The following is a 22,857-nucleotide window of genomic DNA, read 5'->3' on the forward strand; positions in this document are numbered from 1 at the left end:
ACCTTATGGCCCTGAAATTGAAGAGGCTGTTTGAGACGAGCCGCCTTCAGGATGCGCTCCTTGAGAGGGTAGTCGGGCAGAAAAGCTAGAATGTCAGGGGGAGGGCCCTGAGCTCGGCGAGCCGGACCCACCTGATGGGCTCTGTCAATACGGATCACAAAGTCCGCACTCTCGTCCAGCAATGTTCGGAACAGAGTTTGTGGGTAGCCTGTTATATAGTCGCCCTCTGCTTTGGACGGCACATGGTGGGCCCGGATGTTGTTTCGCCTTGAGCGATTTTCGAGGTCCTCGGTGTGGGACTGGAGATCCGTTTGTTGCTCATTAAGCCGAATGATTTCTTGTCTCAGGTGTTCCATTTCCTCGCTTCTGGCTTGGTCCGAGAGTTCATTCGCGGCCACACGCTCTCCAAGTTCGTTGACATCCCGGCGAAGTTCTTTATAGTCCCCCGCCATTTCTTGCCTGAGGGTCTGAATATCCTCCTTGAGAGAGGCAAAGAGGGTCTCCATGAATGCTTTTGTCGCCGGCGCCTCTCCCTCCTCACGATCCTTCCCCTTAGGGGGGGGGGCGCCTGAGCAGGTTTGTCCGTGCTTTTGTCAGCCTTGGAGGACCCTTTGGATAACAGTTCTGGTATGGTGCGGCCCCCTTTGCGGCTGGAGGTAGCCATCTTTTCCAACTCAGTCGGACCTGTCGCCTCGCTGTGTTACCTCTCGATAGGGGTCGCAAGCTTCTCGAAGCAGTACACTAGGTTCCCTGAGTCGGCCCCCTCTGTCGTGGCCTCGTGAGTGCGGTCCCCTCTCGCACCTCCAGGTCCCCGTCCGGCCCGGGGTCCTCGCCTCCCCAACCTCGTGTTTCGCTGGCGGAACGCCAACCTCCTCCCGGGCAGATCCTGAAGGCGATAACTCTCCCTGAGGTCTCCGATGTCTCGGCCCCCGCACCTCGGTCTCCTCCGCACGTATTGCGGCTCAGGGGCTCCTGTCCTCACCGCCTCCCAGGTCCGGACCGTGTGATCGGCGCTCCTGGCGCCAGGGCCCCTCGTGCAGCCTCGGCTGGGGGCTCGATTAGTGCCCCCCGATCACGTGAGCCGTGTCTAGGCCCGCAGTCCTCGCTCACCCACAGAAGGGGCTTATCCTCTCCTGCTCGTAGCTCAATGGCGGCAGGTCACCCGATGGCGTTGCATGGAGCGTGGGCGCAGCCTCCAGGGTCCCCGCGGCTCCCCCAGGCTCCCCAGGCGTCGTGGGCTTGAGCGGTCACCTCCCAGGGCGGTGTCCTCGGATTGGTGTCATTACAACGCGTTTTTTTACAACGCATTCCGTTACATCGGAATTTTTACAACGCAGGATCCATTACATCGGATGCCATTACAATGCATGGCATTACATAGCAGATGCTATTACAACGCATGGCATTACATCGTAAGTATAGGTAAGTATACCTTTTTAAAAAAAATGTAATTAAGTTAATTTAATTAATTTAATTTAATTAATTTAATTAAAATACATTTTAAAATAGTAATTAATTTAATAGATTTAAATCTATTTATTTAATTTTAATAAAAATTGTAATTAATTTTAATTAATTAATATAATGAAATTAATTTAATTTAAATATTTTTAAAATTGTAATTAAATTAAATTAATTAAAATAATTTATTTAATTTAATTAATTTAATTAAAAAATGTAATTCATATAATATAATTAATTTAATAAATATATTTTAATTAATTTATAAATGGTAAATATAATTTAATTAGCCCTAAGCACAAACCCAACCCTGAACCCTAAAACACCCCTGTACCCCAAACCCAACCCTAAAACCTAAAAATACCCCTGTACCCCAAAACCCAAACCCTGCCCTGAAACCTAAAAACACCCCTGTACCCCAAAACCCAAACCCTGCCCTGAAACCTAAAAACACCCCTGTACCCCAAAACCCAAACCCTGCCCTGAAACCTAAAAACACCCCTGTACCCCAAAACCCAAACCCTGCCCTGAAACCTAAAAACACCCCTGTACCCCAAAACCCAAACCCTGCCCTGAAACCTAAAAACACCCCTGTACCCCAAAACCCAAACCCTTTAATTATAATTAATATTAATTAAATTTATTAAATAAAAATTAAATACTTACCTATACTTACGATGTAATGCCATGCGTTGTAATAGCATCTGCTATGTAATGCCATGCGTTGTAATGGCATCCGATGTAATGGATCCTGCGTTGTAAAAGTTCCGTTGTAATAGACTCCCGTTGTAAAAGTTGCGATGTAACGGTGCATCACCGTGTCCTCTATTTTGCAGCCGCCGCCCTCACCTGTGCGTGTAGATCGAGGCCCCTCCGCCGGTAGGCCCCAAGTCGGGGCCTCGCGTGATCCTGCTCGCCTCCTCCGCAGGCCGCCCGTCCGGGCTCCGTGAATCGACCTCTGCGTGCGCCACCCCCGGATCTCCACTCCGATCGGGGGGGGGGGACCCCTAACCCTGCCACGCGGTTTAGTTAGCTGCGTCGTGGGGCTCGTAATGTCCTTGCACTGCGGGAGCCGGGTCGCTGCGTTCCGCGCCTAATGGCGGCCTGGTCGGCTCCTTTGCTACGCGGCTCACTCCTCCGCTCTCAGACCTCGCTGGGGCTCCCCAATCGCTCGGCGGGTGTCCCTCGCGCCTTGGCTACCTTCACCGGGCCCGACCAGAGAGTGGTCCGCTATTTAGGCTCGGTTCGGGGAACGGGGACAGGGAGCCTCCGAAGACCACGTCTGACTAAGCCGCCATCTTAGCCACGCCCCCCGATTTATCTATTTTAACCTTGTAGCCCTTCCTAGACTCCATCAGGAGCAGAAAAATATACAGAACCGTCTAGGTAGGGCTGGTTAAGTACATCAATAGATTGGCTGACTCACTGTGAACAAAGACTTTTTAATGTTTGTACCCTACAAAATCTAATCCACATATCTGTTTCACGTATCTCCTTGGACTGTCAGAAAAGAACATATGTATGAGAGAATGTTTATTGCAAACAATTGTATAGAAATTGTTTATATTAATTAAATGTGGCCATTTTTTGCATACATTATTTGCAATTGGAGTAATCCATGTGTTATGTCTGTGATTAAATTTAGAGTATGATTGATATATATAATGAAACTGCTTTTGAGACTAGGATAAATTATGGGAGTTGTTAGAATATCATTCAGTTTTTATTGCTAAAATGTATTTTTCCCCCATTTTTTTAAAATTGAATTTTATTAACAGTGTATCTCAGTCATAGTACAGCAATACATTCTGCATTCAATTTCACATTGATGACCATATCATCGCAACTGTATACCACATAACGTAATAGATATGACAAGTAAGGCGAGTAAGAAAAGAACAACAAACAAACAAAAATTCAAGAGATACAGAACTAGTGCCATGCAGTGCTGTTTTTCCACAAATAAATCAAAGACTGTCAGCTGATATGCATAATGTAAAAATAAAGCATTATATTCAACACAGTGAACTCAAACTAGTCTTATATCGCATCTGGGTTTTCTAACAAATAGCATGTGAGCGGGGCCCAAAAGTCTTTTGGTCTAGAAGCCTCCGGTAGCTCCTCTGCATAAGTGTCCAATTGTTCTTTGCAATAAACAAGCTCTTTCAACCACTTTCTCACCTTTGGTACTGTTCTCCCACCCCAGTGTTTAGCAACCTTGCGTTTCGCCAATAAAGTAGTAACTGCTACAATACGCCTGTTGCATGGTTTAACCTTATTTAACCAGACCCAGTAAGCATATCTCGGGCGAGCATTCTACAGTTTTCTTTATAATCATCTTGAGTGTCCAGGTAACATTCATCCAGAATTCAGTAATGGAACTGCATGACCAAGGCAGATGTGCAAAATCTGCCCCATCAACGCCACATCTCACGCACTTAGCGTCCTCGCGCAAACCGTATCTCTTCAGCATCATCTATGTATAATACATCCACCCCCCCACTCCATCCATCCACCCCCCACACCATCCATCCACCCCGCACACCATCCATCCACCCCCCACACCATCCATCCATCCCCCCACTCCATCCATTCCCGCACTCCATCCATCCATCCCCGCACTCCATCCATCCATTCCCCCGCCCCACACTCCATCCCTCCCCCGCCCCTATCTATCGCCCTCACTATCCATCGCATCACCACAGCACCACTCAGCGCCACCACTGCACCACTCAGCGCCACCACAGCACCACTCAGCGCCACCACAGCGCCACCACAGCACCACTCAGCGCCACCACAGCACCACTCAGCGCCACCACAGCACCACTCAGCGCAACCACAGCATCACTCAGCGCAAACACAGCATCACTCAGCGCCACCACAGCATCACTGGTTCAAATATGCTCTCTCATTGTTTCAAGCTTTATTACAAATATCACAAAAAGATGTTAATATTTCACTTCTGTTCTTGGATTTTCGTCACAATAAAATATACTGTACATAATCTTCACAAAAGTTATTTACAAAAGTTTAAGCTATTGCCATTATAAATTACAATCACTTTTATTTAAGTTCATTATTAAAAAAAAATTTAAAAGCCATTGTTATTTGTAATATCAATACATCCAAGTCACGTAAATACAAAACATGTTGCATTACAAATGCTATAGGTGTCACATTTGCAAAAGGTATAACTATTGGCATTGTAAATGACAAAGCTATTAATTTAACTATTTTCAAAAACAACACATAAACAAAAAAATTGTCATTTATAAGACCAATCGCTCAAACTTTCTTAATGCGAGACTTATTGCATTGCAAATGCTTGTTTATAAGAACTGTCTTGATTCCATTGACATTGGGAATGAATGTTTTATGATCTTTTGGACCTCTTAATCACAAATTTGGTTTTATTTTGCTTTTTTTACGAGAAAATTGTTACGGTTTTTATTAGCTAAACAATAAACTATTACTTACTAAAGTCAGGTTGAAATCGAGCTTAAAAAACTAGTTGCCACTGGTCTCCAGCAGTTTCTTTTAACTCTTAACTCCTGACTCGGATATCTAAACTGCACTCCGACGACTCTTCTGTGCCCAGTAGACTTGGGTGAAACTTGTGAGGGTTCGGATTCGGTCTCTCATGCTGCACTTCTGCAGTCAGGCTTTATTAACTACCAACTCACCAAGTTCAGCTTTTGTGTCACTGTAGCTGTAACAGAAAGTCAGCCAACTTCTTCTGTCGGAGGCTCGGAATGACTTTTCCCTTGAGAAGGTCACCACAGACACAGTCCTCTCTTTTCTAGCCAAGGAGCAGTCCGGTCTAGGTGTAGCCTCTTTGCTTTGTCCAGGGAGCAGCAGAGCAGTCGTTCTTGGGTCCATTCTCCAGTGCAGGTGTGGTTGGGGTACTAGGAGTGCTACTTTAGTGCCTAGAACTTGCTCTTCGAGGAGGCGGGGACTACTCAACAATGGGCTACCAGGTCCCCTTCCATCTGATTACTTACTGTGAAGCGTGGCTTCTCACTATCCGCGAGTGCACTCCCCAGATGGCTGGATACTCCTCAGTATGTGTCGTGCTCCCTAGCTCACCCCAGAAGTGTAGCTACCTAAGTGCTACACACCCATGGGGAAAACTGGTGTGGTAGAGGTTTTTCTCCTCTCTGCTCCTGACTTCAACATGTCTCCCAGAACAAAACAGCAGCCCCTTGCTTGTGTCCACCATTTACCTTTCAAAGGTGGCTTCGTCTTTGAAGCTCACCATTTTGGGCTCACACTCGGTCTGACCTTCCTACCAGGGAGAGGTAACAGCCACAGAAGGATAGAAAGCTTTCTTGTGGCCAGCCACAGTAAAAGCTCACTGGAAAAATTAGGGCAACAGAGTGGCTACTTTTCTAAAATTGCATGCCGCTTAGTCCATTCAGAGACAAATGGGAGCAGGATCTGGTATGCCCATAACTGATGGGGGATTGGTTTAAAATGCTAGAAGTTGCCATTCAACATGAAATTTAACCCAGTTGAGTATTCAATAGGGAAAATTTAGAAGTTACGTTTTAGAAACCTGTGGTCTGCAACACTACTTTACCCAATGTTTTCTTTTGCAGCGTACTGTCAACCACCATAGACACCGGCCTCAGTATCAAAGACCTTGGTGGTTTATACATCAGTTTTGATGGATTGAAACAAACGCCAAAGTCCAGTTCACTTAAAGTAAAGGAGAAAAAACACAATCAAGAGGTAAGAGTGTGCTGGTTAAAAGGCTGGTAGTAAAGAAGTTCCTTGGAAATAAGTTTATACTATTTTTTTGGGACGAACCCCACATATAGTAAAGCATTTCTTTGTGAAACATGAGCTGGAAATGTATTTGGTTTTCTGATTAAAACGGTCATATTTGGCCGGACTAATAATCCAGAGCTGTACTAGGTTAAAGGAATTGCATCCTGTGCCTCACATGTCCATTCAAGGTCCAATTTAGCCAGATGTCACGAATATTCATGTTAACTGTACGATTTCATGTGTTGCTATTGGGTAAATCTGATTACTTTGTACGAATGATTGTGCCTAGGTGAATATCACTGTCCTTGCATCAATTAACATATAAAATGAGGTATTTGTTGTTTTATTTTATAAAATTCAAGTTTTCAATTCCATTTTAGGTCCTAAAGCGAAGCATTATAACCCCAGACTTTGAAAAAAAGGAGTGTGTTCCACCATACAGTGAATCCATTCAGCAGCTAAAGAAAAAGCGCAGGGTATGTTAAAAAATATATATTCCAGTCGTGGCTGTACCCACAATGCACCTGGAGCACATCTGCAGAACCGTGATGGGATAACCGTTTCCATAGAAAACAAAACAATATTTTGTTTAACGACATGTATCAGTGCAGTGCTGTCTAGCAGAGAGATGATTTAAGATGTTGGCCAACAGTTTCCTCTTTTGGATGTAATAAACCACAGTTACCATAAAGTCATATAGGTAGGTTCAATTTGGAGCCAAAACCTTCAACCACTATTTGCATCGCAAGTAAATGCAGTAGCAAGAGGTCTTTAAAAAAATGGTTTTACATTGAACACTGTCATCTCACACCTTTAAAAAATGTTCTCCAACTCCCTAGATCCTGATGACTCTTTGATCCTTAAGACATGTTCCTTCATTATCTGACCCAAATGTTTTTCTGTTTCCTTGTAAAGTGTTAAACACTGACTCTGCCATGACTTCCTTCCATATAAAACTAGAGTTTTCTCTGATGTGGAAGAAAATGCCCATAAATTAGACATATCCCATGAGTGTTCAGAACTGGTGTTTTTTTTTTCTCTAGAAATCCTGGGATTCTAGATTTTTTTATTTTCCAATGTTTATCAAAAGGCTTTTTGTTTTCTAGTTTGAGGGGGCTATTTTGATACTTGCAGTAGTGGCTTGTTTTTATAATTCTTCTTTGATTCCTTGTGTTGAGCTTCATTCGTAGACATTCATGAGATTGCAAAAAGTGTTTTGTTTCAGTAACACCAAGAAGTGTTTTGTTTCAGTAACACCAAAAAGTGCATTTGATAATTGGAAATTGTTGCTTTTGTCGTTTTTTTTGCTAAATTGGTCTGAAGATCCAATGGGTCTTGTGCAGGCACGTTAAAGAAAATAGTCATCATGACTTATTTTATTTAAGAAAGTACAGCACAGGGGACGTGGCCAACTTGGCGGCCACAGCGGACGCTTCCTAAAGGGCTCTGAGGCGGGCCCGCCTAATATCTTGTTCTTATCCTGCCATCTGGACCCAGGGTGCCCTCACCTTGAATCATATATATCCTGGGACCGCCCTGGTTCAAGCAGACTCCCGGGTGAACATCTGCAGTGGCCTCCGGCGGTGGGTGCCGGTGTCTGGGTCTGAGGCGCCTGCGGCCCTGATTGATTGCTACGGTGAAGCCCCTTTGACGATCAGGGGATTCTACAGTGGCCTGAGGCGCAAAGAGGTGAACGAGCGGCCTGCGGGGCCCGACTGACTGAGGCTGCAGTGCTGGACCGGGCACCAGGCTGGTGCCTGGAGGGGCTGTGCTCTGTGGGCCACTCAGCAGGTTGGTCCTGGGGCTGGGGGCTGCCGCCGCGCACCCGGTGTCTAGCTGTGGTGGCTTATCGACATTGTTTGGTGACGGAGGCTGCTGAGACGAGGGGCCTGGGATGGCAGACTCGGCCCCCTAGGAATTGCTGCAGCGGCGAGTGGGCTGCGGCCTGAAGAGCCCGGGATAGGGCGTTGCCGTGACACCCAGGTCGATGGACGTCCTGGCCTAGGGAGCGAAGGTGAGAAGCGGGCTGACCGGCCAAGATCAATCCAGAAGCGGACAGGGGGCCCTGCTGCTTCTTCCCGGGAGACTTAACTTAGCCTACATTGGGAACTGGTGACGAAGGCGGGCCCGGAGCATGTGGCCCCCGGTGGTGGTGTCTGGGGACAGCTGACCGGGGTGAGAGCCATCGGGGGGCCGGCTCCATTAGAGCTTACACAGTGGTGAAAGATGGAGGAGGTGGGGGCCAATTTACCGCATTACCTGCAGCATCCCACTACCACGAATGCCGAATAAATAGGAGTGGAGCGTTTGGGGGCCTGGGTTGCTGCGACTGCCGGATGGACGTGCCATAGTGGGCTGGGTCAGACTCCCGTGGCCCTTTGAAACTCTGGACCTTCTCGTCAGGGGTGAACGCACAAGGCTGGCTGGATTCTTCCCTACTAGAGCGGACTGTGGTGGACTCTGGGAGTGAGAGATTAAAGGAGAGCTTGCCTCGACTGGATCTGGGCCCACATTTAGGCAACAGAGAACCGCTGGCATGGGTAAAGATAGGCCCCAAAGAGGGGTCCAACAAACTAAAATGGACCAATTTATGGCCCAGGGCACTGTGGCGTGCTCAGAGCCTCCGGGGGCCGCTGCTCCTGTCATGGCGGACCTCACGGGCGAGTCCTCAGGTACCCAGATTGTCTGAGCTATAGAGGCCTCTAGTCAGCTGGTTCAGGCCAAGATCGATGCAGTTTCATCTGATGTGGGCTTACTACGGGTCGACCTACGGGCGGTTGCGGATCAATCTCTAGCCACGGACCAAAAGGTGTAAACACTGGAGACCAACGTTCTTCTCCTTGAAGGCTGCCTTAACAGAATAAACTGCTAAAACGGCCATGCTGGTGCGCTGGGCTGAGGAAGCCTAAGGGACGCTCTCGCAGATGTAACCTCTGCTTTGTGGGCTACCTGGAGGTTGTGGAGGGCTCTTAACCCGAACTGTTCCTAGAAAAATGGATCAAGATGACGACTCTCCTCAACGCCCCTCCCCTCCTGCTTTGTGTTCGAGTGTTAGATCGGGCACACCGGGCGCGGGCAACCCCCCCTCCCCTGATGGGGCTGTACCTCGCATCCTCATTGCCAAGATCCTCAACTACAGATATCGCAATCACATCCTTCAGGAGGCCCGGCGCAGCGGCGACCCAGTCTTCGAGAACCGCACCATCCGTATCTTTCCCGATTACACACATGCATGGTTCAGCAACTCAATGTCTTTTGGCAGGCAGTGTGAATCAGAAGCTCAGGGCAATGAACTTAAAATACATGCTACTATACCCCGCCAAACTCCGAGTAATCCACCAGGCAAAGCCCATTATTTCACTACCCCTGAAGTAGCCTGGGATGATTGGAGGTGAGTGGGGAGGAACGGATATCTGCCCCTAAGGGCTCTGGCAGGCTACCTGCAGAACCTTGGTCGCTGTGCAAGTCGCAGAAGCGTGGCTGCCGAATTAAGCAATCCTCCAGGTACACCGAAAGAGTAGTGGTGTATCCAGATGGCTCTTTGGATAATAGTTTGGAAAATGAAGGAGGGCCAGGTGGCCCGAGTAAGCCTGGCACTTCTGATGGCGAAGCGCGAAGAGGCCAGAGCTCTGGTGTATGTGGTGACTGCAGCTAGTTCCAAAGTACATACCGGGGACATACTGGAGGATACCTCTTAAACCTCCAATACTTTAACCCCTTCGACGCTCATGACGAGCCCAGCTCGTCATGGAGTTTCCATTGGTTTCAATGGAAATTACATAGACCCCATGAACATGCCTTAGCATCCAAGTGGTTAACATCCCGTGTGGATCTGATGTCGCTTGAATCTTGACTGCAGCAACCCAGCCCCTGAGGAGGTCGGCGGACTGCGTTAATACTGAGGAACTGTGACTTGGTCGACTCTCCTCAAGTGGTTCGCCGGACATCTGTTGAATACTTACTGTGGACTTGCACTGTCTTAAGGCATCCTGGCAGATCGGCTTGACTGCTGGGACTGGCGGGCCGGCCCACCTCTACTGCCTCTTCTCTTCACTCTTTCATGCTCATTTCACCCTCTCTACAGCTCTACACTACAGACTCCCATTCCTACCACCTCCCACCCACTACCTCCTTTCGACTCCCGAATATTTGACACTTGTTCTCCCCCCATCGTCTCGAGAGTAAGAGTTACATAGGGTCTATATCCCTCCCCCCGTCCAACAAATCACAGGGTCATCGTAGCCTTAGCGTTTCATGTTACCTCCTTCATGGACTATTTTCAAGATCAGACAGTTCTTGTGGTGGGTCGCACAGTTGTCCCCTGTATTCGTTCCATTTCCCCCATACCCTAGTCCAGAGGTCTTCAAACTTTTGTAGGTTGAGCCCCCCCTGCTGAATTTTTTGAAATGTCGGGCCCCCCCACCACCTGACAGAAATTTCTGGAATCTGGTACACTACATAATTGACCGCCACCCGCGTATCCCGGGCCATATCCGGCAAATAATGTTCAACGCAATAAGAGTTTAGTTAACTGTAGGTTTGTGAGTGGGTGTGGTTAAATCACAGAGGCTTATTACACAGCTCAAAACAAAATTTTCAGTGCAAATTGTTTTTACTAGGATGCTTTGTTTTACACATGACAGATTGATAATAACACCACCAACATTAATGTGACGGGTGTGCCTGTTTTTCGCCACAGAGACGGTCAATCTGTGGATGGATTTTTGCAACTGCCATCCTCAGGTTGTGCTCCACATCCAGTCTTGAACGGTACTTAGTCTTTAGTACCGCAAGTGCTGAGAACCCAATCTCACATAAATAGGAAGAGCTGAAAGGCAAGAGAGTTTTGATGGCAGTTTCTCGCAAAGCTGAATATTCTGCAGACATTTTCTGCCAAAACTCTCCCAGTGAGACTTTGCTGAAATGCATCTGCAGAGTGCGGTCACTTTCGAGATCAATCAGTTCTTCCTGCATACGGATTGGGAGATGGCTTGCCACTTCTGCCAGAAATGGTTGAAAGACCCAGTCATTTAAGTGATCGTTGTCCTCAGGAAAATACTTTTGCAAACTGTCCCTGAGAGAAGTCAGATGATTTTTTATTACCTCAGCAACACTTGGAAGTTCATATTCAGTCTCCGCAAGAGCATCTACTAAACATGGAAACTGCTCAAACAGGCCATCTTCAACTAGTCTTCTCCATAATTCAAGCTTCTTCTTGAATGCAGTTATTCTTTTATTCATGGTAAAAGAAGTCATGTCAGCTCCTTGCAGAGACAGATTCAGGGAATTTAAATTCTCAAAAATGTCAGCAAGGTATGCTAGAAGTACAAGCCAGCGGGGATTGCATAGTTCTGCTTTGCAGGGGTCCAAACACAGAAGAAACTGCCGTACTTCATTCCTTAATTCAAGGATGCGAGACAGCACTTTTCCCCGGGATAACCACCGCATTTCCGTATGAAACAGCAAGCCATCATGCTCAGCTCCCATTTCTGCACATAAAATTGCAAATAGACGAGCTCTTGTGGGATGGGTCTTTATAAAATTTACTATTTTTACAGCAGAATTCAGCACATCCTCTAGTTCGCTGTCCATGTTTCGAACAGCAAGGGCTTCAAGGTGTATCATGCAGTGGGTCCAAAGAATATGTGGAGCCACTTTCAATACGTTCGCTTTTAGGCCAGCCCTAGCACCACACATTGAAGGAGCACCATCTGTGCAGATTCCAACACAGTTATCCCTTTTTAAGCCATGGATATTCAGGAAGTCATTGATCATGGCAAACAAATCGGATCCTGTTGCCCGCCCCTTGATTGGCTTGCAAAATAAAAAATCTTCTAATACTAATGTTTCATAACAGTAACGAACATATGCAATTAAATGGGCATCCTTTGACACATCAGTTGCTTCATCCAGCTGTAAAGCAAACAAACTTGATTTCAACCTGGCTATGAGCTGTCCCTGGATATCTTCTGACATGTCAGCGATGCGGCGGCAAACTGTTTTATCTGAGATGGGTATACTTTTGAATTTCTCGGCTGCTTTTTCGCCAAGCATTGTCCTAGCTACGTCGAGCAATGCTGGGAGAATCACCGTTTCTCCATCTACAAAGGGCCTTTTGTTTTTGGCAATGTGGTATGCTACTTGGTATGAAGCTTTTAATGCATTTGCTGGGGTACTTGCCACATGTTTCACCGCTTCTTTCTGCTGGGTTATCTCTGTCAACTTCCTGGCAAAAAAATCTCTGCTTTTTCCTGCTAGAGACCCATGTTTTGTTTCAAAGTGACGCCTTAGTTTGGTTGGCTTCAAGCTGTCGTTAGCTAAGATCACGCCACAAATCACACACTGCGGTCTACTTTCTCCACTAACAACAATGCAGGTGAAACCAATATCCAAATAGGAGGAATCATATTTCCTTGTTTTTGCACCTTTCTCTCTCCGTCGCTTCTGTTTCAGCCTTTCGCTTGAGCACTCTACCTTCTTTTTGGAGCAGAAAACGATCCATATCCAATGCTTGCTTAACCTAAGATACAAAATTTGAAGCTGCATGTTAATGAATAGTAAATGTCTGCAATTTCACAGCTGCATGAGGTACAGGAGGTTTTTAACGTTGTAGTTGCAAAAAAAAAATCTTAAAAAAAATCTTCTTCTGTTTTAAATAAAAGTAATTCCAGCTCATCCAGGCTTTAAGTAGGTGCTCCCAAAATTGCTGCAGTATGTTTATGCTGTATACCACCAATGAGTCTCTGCAAGTTACTTGTTCAAAGGTTAGTGAGGGCAAACTTCAGCACTGCCCCTTCACCCATCACTCAAAAACAAATGCGTACCTTCTTATTCACTTCCTCAGATGTTTCTTCTGCTTGAATAGGAGTCCTCAGCCTAGCGACCAAGTAGCTTTTTCCCTTGCATTGAAGAGAAAATGTTTAAGAAATATTACTTGCGTGGTTTTTTGACTGTTTAAGTATGGACGCAATATTACAGATGGACGGCCAGGGCAAAAAAGCACTGGGAAAAATCACTTAATCTACTGCATCAAAAAGGGTTCGTACAACATGTGCAGCTGAAAGGCATCTGGAACAGAACAAGGAGGGCTCCTGGGATACTCCGTACTGCCATTCTGTAGCTTTTTGAAATTTGTAATAAAAATATAAATCTTTCCTATGCCAAAGCTATGACTCCATTGGTTAAGACACCACCTTGATATATTGGGAAATATCCCAGGCGGTTCAAAATAAGCAGCCACCTAAAGCTGTATTTTCAGCACTTATCTGTGCATACTTTGAACAGCAAATATAAATAGAAAGCACTTTACATTGTGTTCTAGGGCTGCCTGAAAGATCTGTGACTGAAAGGGAACAATGACAGAAAAGTCACATTACAAATGAATACATACTTCGTTATACATTCCCCAAATATTTACAAACAGGTTTGAAATGGTGTAATTTAGCTTCTCTGTGCAGACCCAGGGGCTGCAGCCCTAACGGTACCACTGAAGGCATCCCCCTGGGATGGTGCCCCCCCCCGATGGAAAAACTCTGACTTAAGTGTACCCTAACACCTCATTCCACATTGTAAACATCACACAATTGTTCCCAAATCTTTTTGGATTTCCATGTGTGGGATTCTTAAAGTCAACAGGTCTCCTGAGAAGTACAGAGCTGCCAAGGTTTCAGATTGCTAGGTGTGACATTTTCATAATTTTAGTGTCTTATGAGTGACATTTCAATGATTATATGAGCGACACTTTCTCGCAAGCAAAATCAAGCAAAGAAGGTGAGGGAAACATAAATATCAGTAATCACACCCAGTTGGGCAACATGAAACTCTTAAAAAGTCACTGAGATAGCTTAGGAAATACAAAGTGAAGAAGTACAATTCTTTCTAAACCTACTTGAGTAGGAGAGTTTCACGCTACATTCTTAGAGAAGCCAGTGCCACAGGGCCCTTCCAACACAATGGGTGCATACCATGTGGGATCCAGATTTGTGATACATACGTAGATTTATGTTGTGGAAAGAAAAGTATATGTTCAGCTACTTTGAAGAATTTTGTAGGGAAAAAAGTGAAAACTGGGCAAAGGAAATGGAAAACATGGGGGCTTTGGTGCCTTATGTCGACGTACTTTGTGTATTCCCCCCACACACTTTATCTGTGAAGCCACTCCAGACCTGCAGCGGAATACTGAAAGACTATAGCACCCCACAAGTGGCACCATTGGCCATGGTGTATGTGGGGTATATATTGAACCAATTCTAGCCTGCATTTCTTGGGTGTAATGTCTGTGTTATGTGCTCAGAGTGCCCATGGAGTAGGGCGAGGCCACAGAAATTCACTGGCATTGCTCCCACAGGTAGTGCTGAAAAAGTAGGTCTTTAATGTGATATTCCTAGTATTTGCCCTGAGCTGTGCCCTCAGGGCAACACTTTTTCCAATTCAAAATTTGTACTTTTGAACCCTCCCTAAAAATACTTGCTGAATTTACAACTTTCCTTAGGGGAAATATATATTTAGATATGTTCATTACATTCAGAATCTCTCACAACTTTATGAGCAGCGAAGGGTTTACCGTTTACACCCAGTTGAATTTTAACTACCCACAAACTATTTACCCAGATCCATTTTTTAGCAACTCAGTGCTCTAAAATGACCAGAAAAGTAAACATTATTTGTAAGACAATTATTATTTCACAAAATATTGCTCTATTTGAGGCAAAAGAAATCGCATTGAGACAGCAGTCTTCAATATTCAAACGGCAAATACCACTTTGGAATGGTGCAGTGTTGGTCAATGAGCAAGACTTTTTAGCTAGATGATAATTTGACCCCTTGTTGTCTCCTAACAGTCTGTGTGATATTGTGGAAGTGACTCAATTTCCTGTCCTGGAATGGGTTCTGCTGGTGTGGCTGCAGAAAGACAACTTCATGGGTCTGACAAGTGGTTTAAGACGGACAGCATCATAATGTTCACTAATGCGAAAGAGGTAATACAAAAGATCTGCCCCCTGGAATGCGGCTAAAATTATGTATTGGTAAGAGTCCCACAATTTCAGCTGCCTGGCTTCAGTGATGTGTAGTCCAGCCCTCAGTGCTCTGATGAGGTGACACAAGATGGCCTATCTGTCTTGTCTAGAGAGCCCTCCAACTACTTACTGCTTTATGTGCTAACACTTTGAAAGCAGCGATCAATAAAACACCAGCAATGTACATAGGAGGAAGCACAGGCAGAACTCGATAGCCAATTTTAAATCAGTGCCAGCATTGCTGAAAAATTACACATGAAATTAAATATAGTTGGATGTGCTAAGTAAGAGCAGCAGCCAGGACGAGTTTGTGCTCTGCTCTCAAGGGCGCCCGGTTCTCTGTGAAGGCAGCAAGTGTGATAATAAGTACACTTGGTAAATAAAAAGTTTAGTGCAGGGGGGGGGCAGGGCGGGCTTGCAAAGGGAAGTTCTTGTACCCCTGTGCATGATTGATAGATTCCGTCTCCGGGAAGCAGCGGTGTAAATAAACACAGGCAAAGCAGCCAGCCAGCGCCATAACCGAGTGATTACACCTCGGGATGCGACCTTCCAAACGTGGCTCTTTTACATAAATGCAACTCATTATTACCCTCGGCTCCAAATGAATAAATAAATAAGGCCGAACATCAGTACAACCCCCCTCTCCCCCCCCCCCCTTGCCTTTGCGAAAGCACTCTTACCAGCAGCCCTTCTCAGCGCTAATGCGAGCCAGCTATGTCCATGTCCCTGCAACTGGCAATATATCACCAGGCGTAAATAAACACAGGCAAAGCAGCCAGCCAGCGCCATAACAGAGTGATTACACCTCGGAATGCGACCTTCCAAACGTGGTGCTTTTACATTAAAGGCCGAACATCAGTACAACCCCCCTCTCCCCCCCCCCCCCCCCCCCCCCCCTTGACTTTGCGAAAGCACTCTTACCAGCAGCCCTTCTCAGCGAGGGGAGGCGATGAGGGGCACACAGTCCTTCCCAGCGGCGATGAGGGGCACACGCAGATCCGGGCGATGATGGGCAGATTCCAGCAGTCCTGCCCAGCGGCGATGAGGGGCACACGCAGATCCGGGCGATGATGGGCAGGTTCCAGCAGTCCTTCCCAGCAAGACAAGAAAACGTAGGTAGAATGCAGGGGCTTTATGGCCGCAAATTTTGCGGCACTTCCTGCAAACTCAGCTGCTGCCAGTCTCATTGGTCGAACGTCACTAGTGACGTTCATACACTGTGATTGGAGAAAGCGGGAGAGCAGGCCAATCACAAATTCCTTTTGGAAATGTGTGACTACTTGCTACGTGGGACAGAGCAAAAACACGATAAACAAGACAAAAGGTAAGCTTTTCGGGTGGAGTGCGCCGCGCCCCCCCTGGGATGGTGGCGCGCCCCCCCTTGGGGGCGTGCCCCACAGTTTGAAGAACACTGCCCTAGTCCATTTTTTGGGGCAGCCCGGATGAACATACACCGCCTTTTCTGCCAACATAGCTGTGTCCATGTCTCTGCCCCACTGTGCACATGAGGGTGCCAACCCTGAGCCCCAGTTCCTGGCAATGTTCCATTTTGCAAGGGCTAGACCCAATGTTGCCCATGTCTGCAATCCTCGATTCATTTCAGTGGGCGACCAAATATTTGGTAAACATCTAGGTTCTCTTAGCAATTCAACACCACTTGCCTCTGATATCTCGGAGAGAACTCGGACCCAATACGATTGTATCCTGGGACAGTCCCATATTGTGTGGAAGAATGTGGCCGGGAGACCGCACCCTCGCATGCAGTTAGGCTCCGGGATGCTGCCCAGCCGGTGTAGGAGTGTGCGGGAGTAGTATATTCTGTGTAATATTTTCAATTGCACTAGCTTGAGTTGTGATGGTATGGAGGCTTCCCTGGCAGATGCTAGAGCATGTAGCCAATCTTCATCCTCTGACTCCTAGTTCTATTTCCCATTTGCTCCGGAGGACAGCCGTGGGGTCAGGCAGGTTGTTCAGAAGTTTGCGATATGTGAGGGAGATCGCTTTTTAGGTCGAAGCACGACCTGCTTCAATGCGTAAGCATTGATAGCAGAGTCTGCTTCGACATCTATTGCTGCCTGTTTCTGGGAATGTGGACAGGAGAGGGTGCACGAGCGCAGAGCTGCTCAGTTTTGACCTCGTGAGCCACACAGACAGACAGACAGACAGACCGACACACACACACACACACACACCCCCTCTCTCTCTCTCTCTCTCTCTCTCTCTCGACCCCTCTCTCTCGACCCCTCTCTCTCGACCCCTCTCTCTCTCTCTCTCTCTCTCTCTCTTCTCCCACCACCACCACTTACCGGGCTCTTTTTGCGTGTTCAGTGTCTAATCTACGGCAGCGCTGGTACCAGGGGGCAGGACTTCACTTCCGGGGCTCCCTCCAGCACCTGGGAGCCCCGGGCTGCGGAGAGGCCATCAGTCGGCCGGCTCCACTTCTTCCGCGGCGGGCGGGACTTCCTGCCGGATTGCAGGCCCCGTCTCAGGCAAAAGTGCCTGACTTCCGTTTTTTTTTATTGGCTATGAGCCCATCGAGAGGCTTCGTTGTTCCTTTATGTCACTGCTAAAAAGCAGTGGGGCGAGGCTCCTCCGGAGGAACCGCCAGACTCACTCTGAAGAAACAGACATGGTTATCTTTTTAGTTGTGATGTAACTTTTAACGTTTATTGTGTAACGTACACTCTTTTATATTGTTTTATCTTCCTCGCCTTTTAAAATCAAGGTATTACGCTCTATTTTCAAATTCGCACTCCTGTTTGAGAAGCCTACGCTTTATTATTTAAAACAAAAGTGCCAGGAACGCAATATGCGCTTTTGAAAACACCAAGGGCGCCGGTGATCAAGCGCTATGTTAAATACATAGCAACAATCAAAGTACTAAAGCGAATGAGTTCATAGTAAAAATCCGATTATTGGTAATCGACTGTAGCCGAGTACTCACGGCAGCGATTTTTGGCCTGCGAGGTCCATTGGATGCGAGAATCTTAGGCCGCTGTTCTCCGCGGGGGCGGGGCTGGGGCTGGAGGGGCTTCCACTCGCGGGGAGAAGGTATGACACAGCTGCGGGGTCTTCAAGGCCGGCGGCTCTGGCACCAGAGTGTTGGACAGGTTCAGGGGCCGCCTCCAGTGTTGAGGGGGTGCAGAGGACACGGAGCGCGTCTCGCCTCCCGCTCTCCGCCCGCAGAGTAGGAAGTGGGAACCACGGTGTGTCTGGAGTAGATCGGGTTCCCCTTGTCACCATGGACACTGCTTTGAGCCATCCTATTGGCTGACCAGGCATTCTAAGCTTTAAAGGAGCATTGTACAAGCATATTCTCGGACACAGGATAACTATTTGACACATGGATAGCGCGCGCCTTGAAATGCATTTTCAAGTTTCTCCCCGCGTTGCTGTTATTCAAATAAAAGATAATCATTTCAGAAGGGTGAAAGCTGTGTCACCTTTGGAAGACTTGACTATGTAGCCTTCAGTGTACCGAACTTAAAAAGAACACTTTGGCAACCGCAGGGAATAAACACAGTAACTATTTACTTACTCTATTGTCCAGAAAGTATTCCGGGCTGAGTAAGGTGTTTGGAAGTTTTGTACCTGTTACTGTAAACCTGGCGCTCTGATGCCACGCAGCAAGGATCAGAGGAGAGCTCCGGTTTGAATAGTAATTATAATTTTAATAGCGCTTTGTACCTCTGTGTGGGGCGCTCAAGCGCTTTTAATACGGATAGCAAGAACACCAGGTGTCATGATGTAAACATAACATCCCTCTCCAACTGGAGGGACACGAGGTGGGGTGGAGAAGCCGCTCGTGGGTAAGCTACGGAAACACGGAGGCAGGAATTGAGAATAGCAGATGTGACATCAGAGTTGAAATACAAAACATGTTGCATTACAAATGCTATAGGTGTCACATTTGCGAAAGTTATAACTATTGGCATTGTAAATGACAAAGCTATTAATTTAGCTATTTTCAAAACCAACACATAAATAAAAAAATTGTCATTTACAAGACCAATAGCTCAAACTTTCCTAATGCGAGACCTATTGCATTGCAAATGCTTGTTTATCTAGGCATTCGGTGAGGAGTCTATCCTCCAGGGGGGAGGATTCAGCTAGCTGCGTGCCCGTTGGAATGGCCCCCTGTAATGCATGTTTAATTTGTGCATAGCGATAGTGTTCGGTGTCTGCCATCCCGTATTTTTCTTTGAGGGCTGGGAAATTGATAACTTCACCCCTTTTCCATAGGTCCCCGATTTTGGAAATACCAATTAAGTCCCACTGCCGGAAACCCTTTGTGTTTACTAGGGTACCCAGACGCCGCGTGTCCCAAAGTGGCGTGGCGAGCGTGAGCACTCCCTCCCATCCCAGGGCTCTCTGTGCCGCGTGCCAGATCTTGATCGTGTGGGCTGTTGGGCCTGTAAAGGTGTGGCGTCGTTTGTTCGTGTATAGTGCCCTCATGAGTTGGTCAGGTGGCAGGACAGTTCGGTCAAGGCGGAAGGCTGGGTCTAGTTGTGGAGCGTGTAGCCAGTGATGAACTGCTATTAGTTGTGCTGCCCAACAATACAATTTAACACTGGGTAGGGCGATCCCACCGTCATACCAGGATCGAATTAATTTGGAGTGTGCTATATGGGCCGGTTTCCCGTCCCATAAGTGTGCCGAGATTTCTGCGTCTATGGACTTAAAATAAGTGAGAGGGACCGGAAAGGGTGTGTTTTGCAACGCATAGAGGAATCTAGGGAGTGATAGCATCTTGAACAGTGCGGCCCTCCCCAGCAGCGTAAGCGGTAAAGAGCGCCAATGTGTAACATCGGATTTTAGCCTCTGTAGAGGTTTCATTAAATGTTCTTCTATGAGTAAGGATTCCTGTGGCGTGACATAGATTCCCAGGTATTTGAAGCCCCTGGTGACCGTTTGTAGGGTGCAGTCTGGGGGCAACGTCGGTGTATGGCCTCGTAGGACATAGAGAAGCGATTTGGCCCAATTAATGGTGTATCCCGACACATCGCCGTAGGTCCATCAAAGCTGTCATGGACTGGGTGGGGGACATCAAATAAACCAATACATCGTCCGCGTAGAGGGAGATGCGATCTTCCCATCCCGTCCCCCACGTGATCCCTCTGATTATAGGGTCTACTTGTACCTCCACCGCTAGGGATTCAAGTATAAGTGCGAAGAGTAGCGGGGACAGAGGGCATCCCTGCCTCGTCCTGCGACCTAGCGTGAATGTGCGGGAAGTATGGCCATTGGCTACCACCTGTGCCATCGGCTCGGTGTAGAGAAGTGTAACCCAGCTACAAAATTTAGGGCCGAAGCCCATCTTGCTGAGTACTGTGAACAGGAATGGCCACTCTACCAGGTCGAAGGCCATCGTTGCATCAAGAGAGAGGATGGCCGCGTCTTCCCGCAACATGGGAACACGATGTAGGACTCCATTAATGCGCCGTAGGTTAAGTGATGTATTTCTACCAGGCATAAAGCCCGATTGGTCCGGGTGTATTAGGTCTGTAAGGTGGGGCTGTAGTCGTAGCGCCAGGATTTTTGCCAGGACTTTAGCATCCACATTCATTAGGGAGATCGGCCTATAGGACGACGTTTGGTCAGGTGGTTTACCGGGTTTGTGCACTACGACGACGGTGGCTAGTCTTTGGTCAGCCGTGAGCTCACTTCTCAACAGGCAGTCGTTATACTTTGGGAGCATGTAGGGGATTATCTGTCGTGACAGTGTTTTATAAAGTTGGACGGGTAGGCCGTTCGGCCCCACCACTTTCCCCGTATGTAGTGCTGCTATTGCCTTTCCCAATTCTTCTCCTGTTAAGTCACCCTCAATTGTCTGTGCATCCTCCTGGGATAACGCGGGCAGGGGTATGTCTTGTAGGAACTGCAGACAGTCGTCCTCCCACCCCGTGCAGTGTATACGGTCTCATAATATGTGGCCAATTCTTCTACAATTTGCGGGGGAGCAGTCGTGTGTGTACCGTCTGAGAGCACTAACGTGGCAATCCATCTATTGGCCCTGTCCTTCTGTTCGATCCATGCGAGCATTTTTCCAGTCTTGTCACCTAATTCATAGACCCTATGCAGTGTGTCAGTCAGTTTTGTCTTGGTTATGTCCTCCACATATGCCTTGTATTCCTGTGACGCCAATGTTAGTGTGTGGTCTGTGTCTTCAGAGTTATCTGAGGCGTGGGCCAATTCTGCTGTTTGGACTGCTGTTTCCAATGCTTCAACAGTCGCCCGCTGCTCTTTTTTGTGCCTGGTAATGGTAGAAATAGCCTGTCCTCTGAGTACTACCTTGAATGCCTCCCATAGAACCGAGGGCGAATCTACCGAGCCTGGGTTTTCATCAAAGTAATGCGTGGTGGAGGTTTTCAGTGCTTTCAAAATAGATCTATTTTTAAGATAGCCGGGATAAATCGGGAATATTCTTTGTCGTCTGGTGGGTTGTGCTGTGTAGGTGAGGTGCACCGGGGAGTGGTCTGATATCCCTCTTGGGAGGAGCTCGAGGGCTGTGATCTTTTCCGGGGGGATCGCCAAGGTCAGCATGTAATCTATTCTAGAGAGACTATTATGGGCCCTTGAGTGAAATGTGTAGTGACGGTAATGGGGATGTTTAAGTCTCCACATATCCACCAGTCCCATTGCTTCTAGGAAGTCGTTAAACATTTGGTTAGATCTAGTGGTTTCACGAGGAGGCTCCAGATCAATCGCTGCATTCAATACTGCGTTGAAGTCTCCTCCAATGATTAGTTCACATTCCGGGAGTTCAAGCAGTAGTTTACCCAGGTCTTGGAATGCCCCTTGATGTAGCGTCGGGGGGATGTATACTGATAGTATATTATATGGCCGTCCCTCCCATTGACAATGTATCGCAGCAAAGCGCCCTTGGTCATCAGCCCAAGTGCGTTTGATGAGGAGTGGAGCGTTTCTTTGGGCTAGGATTCCCACCCCACGGGAACCAGCCGAGAATTCTGCGTGTGTGACCATCTTGAAGCCCCAGCGATTAAGAGCCTTGCAGGCAGTCCCCACCAAATGTGTTTCCTGTAGCAGAGCTAATGTGGGTGCTTTTCTCTTGAGATATTGGAGGACTAGCCCTCGTTTAATTTTATGACCTAGGCCATTTACATTCCACAAAATTATTGTTAGCGAGGGGGCGACCAGTGGTTGTGATTGGGGGACTAGTGTAGAAACATCATGATTAGCCATGGTCATCGGTAAGCAAGTACATCAGTGTCATCGGATTTAGGATGCGGACCGAGGTCCGAGGTGTGCGGGAGTGTAAAACGTGCTCCCGTGTGTCTAGCAGTGTGCCTTTAAGGTGGGTGTCATGTCGAGGAGACCGTGACCGATAGCTCCCATTTGGTCGCTGCAGCCGGGTCGTCGTGCCTAAGTGTGTGAAGAAGAAACGGTGCTTGTGTCGCGTGTGTCTGCAAAGAGCCAACCATTTTAGAAACTTACAATTAGAACAGAAACTAAATAAAGTCAAAACGTAAAGAACCCTTACCCCCCACCCTGCCTCCCTGCCCGGCGGACAATGAACCTTCCACCTCCCCAACTGAGCAGAGTGCTTACAGTCCCAACACATGAAAATTGTTTGTGGGGGTGAGACTTC

At 47.3% G+C, this 22,857-nt stretch overlaps 1 protein-coding gene across 1 annotated transcript in view; it reads left to right on the forward strand.

Moving 5' to 3' along the window:
• Positions 1 to 22,857, forward strand: part of DNTTIP2 (deoxynucleotidyltransferase terminal interacting protein 2) — a 119,389-nt gene that overhangs the window by 75,610 nt on the left and 20,922 nt on the right. Inside the window, exons 3-4 of the mRNA XM_078640424.1 lie at positions 6,060 to 6,192; positions 6,612 to 6,707. Of these exons, the coding sequence (XP_078496550.1) occupies positions 6,060 to 6,192; positions 6,612 to 6,707 (229 nt within the window). The remainder of the gene's footprint in view (positions 1 to 6,059; positions 6,193 to 6,611; positions 6,708 to 22,857) is intronic.

This window comes from Lissotriton helveticus, chromosome 5_1 (assembly GCF_964261635.1).
Source record: "Lissotriton helveticus chromosome 5_1, aLisHel1.1, whole genome shotgun sequence".
NCBI lineage: Eukaryota > Metazoa > Chordata > Amphibia > Caudata > Salamandridae > Lissotriton > Lissotriton helveticus.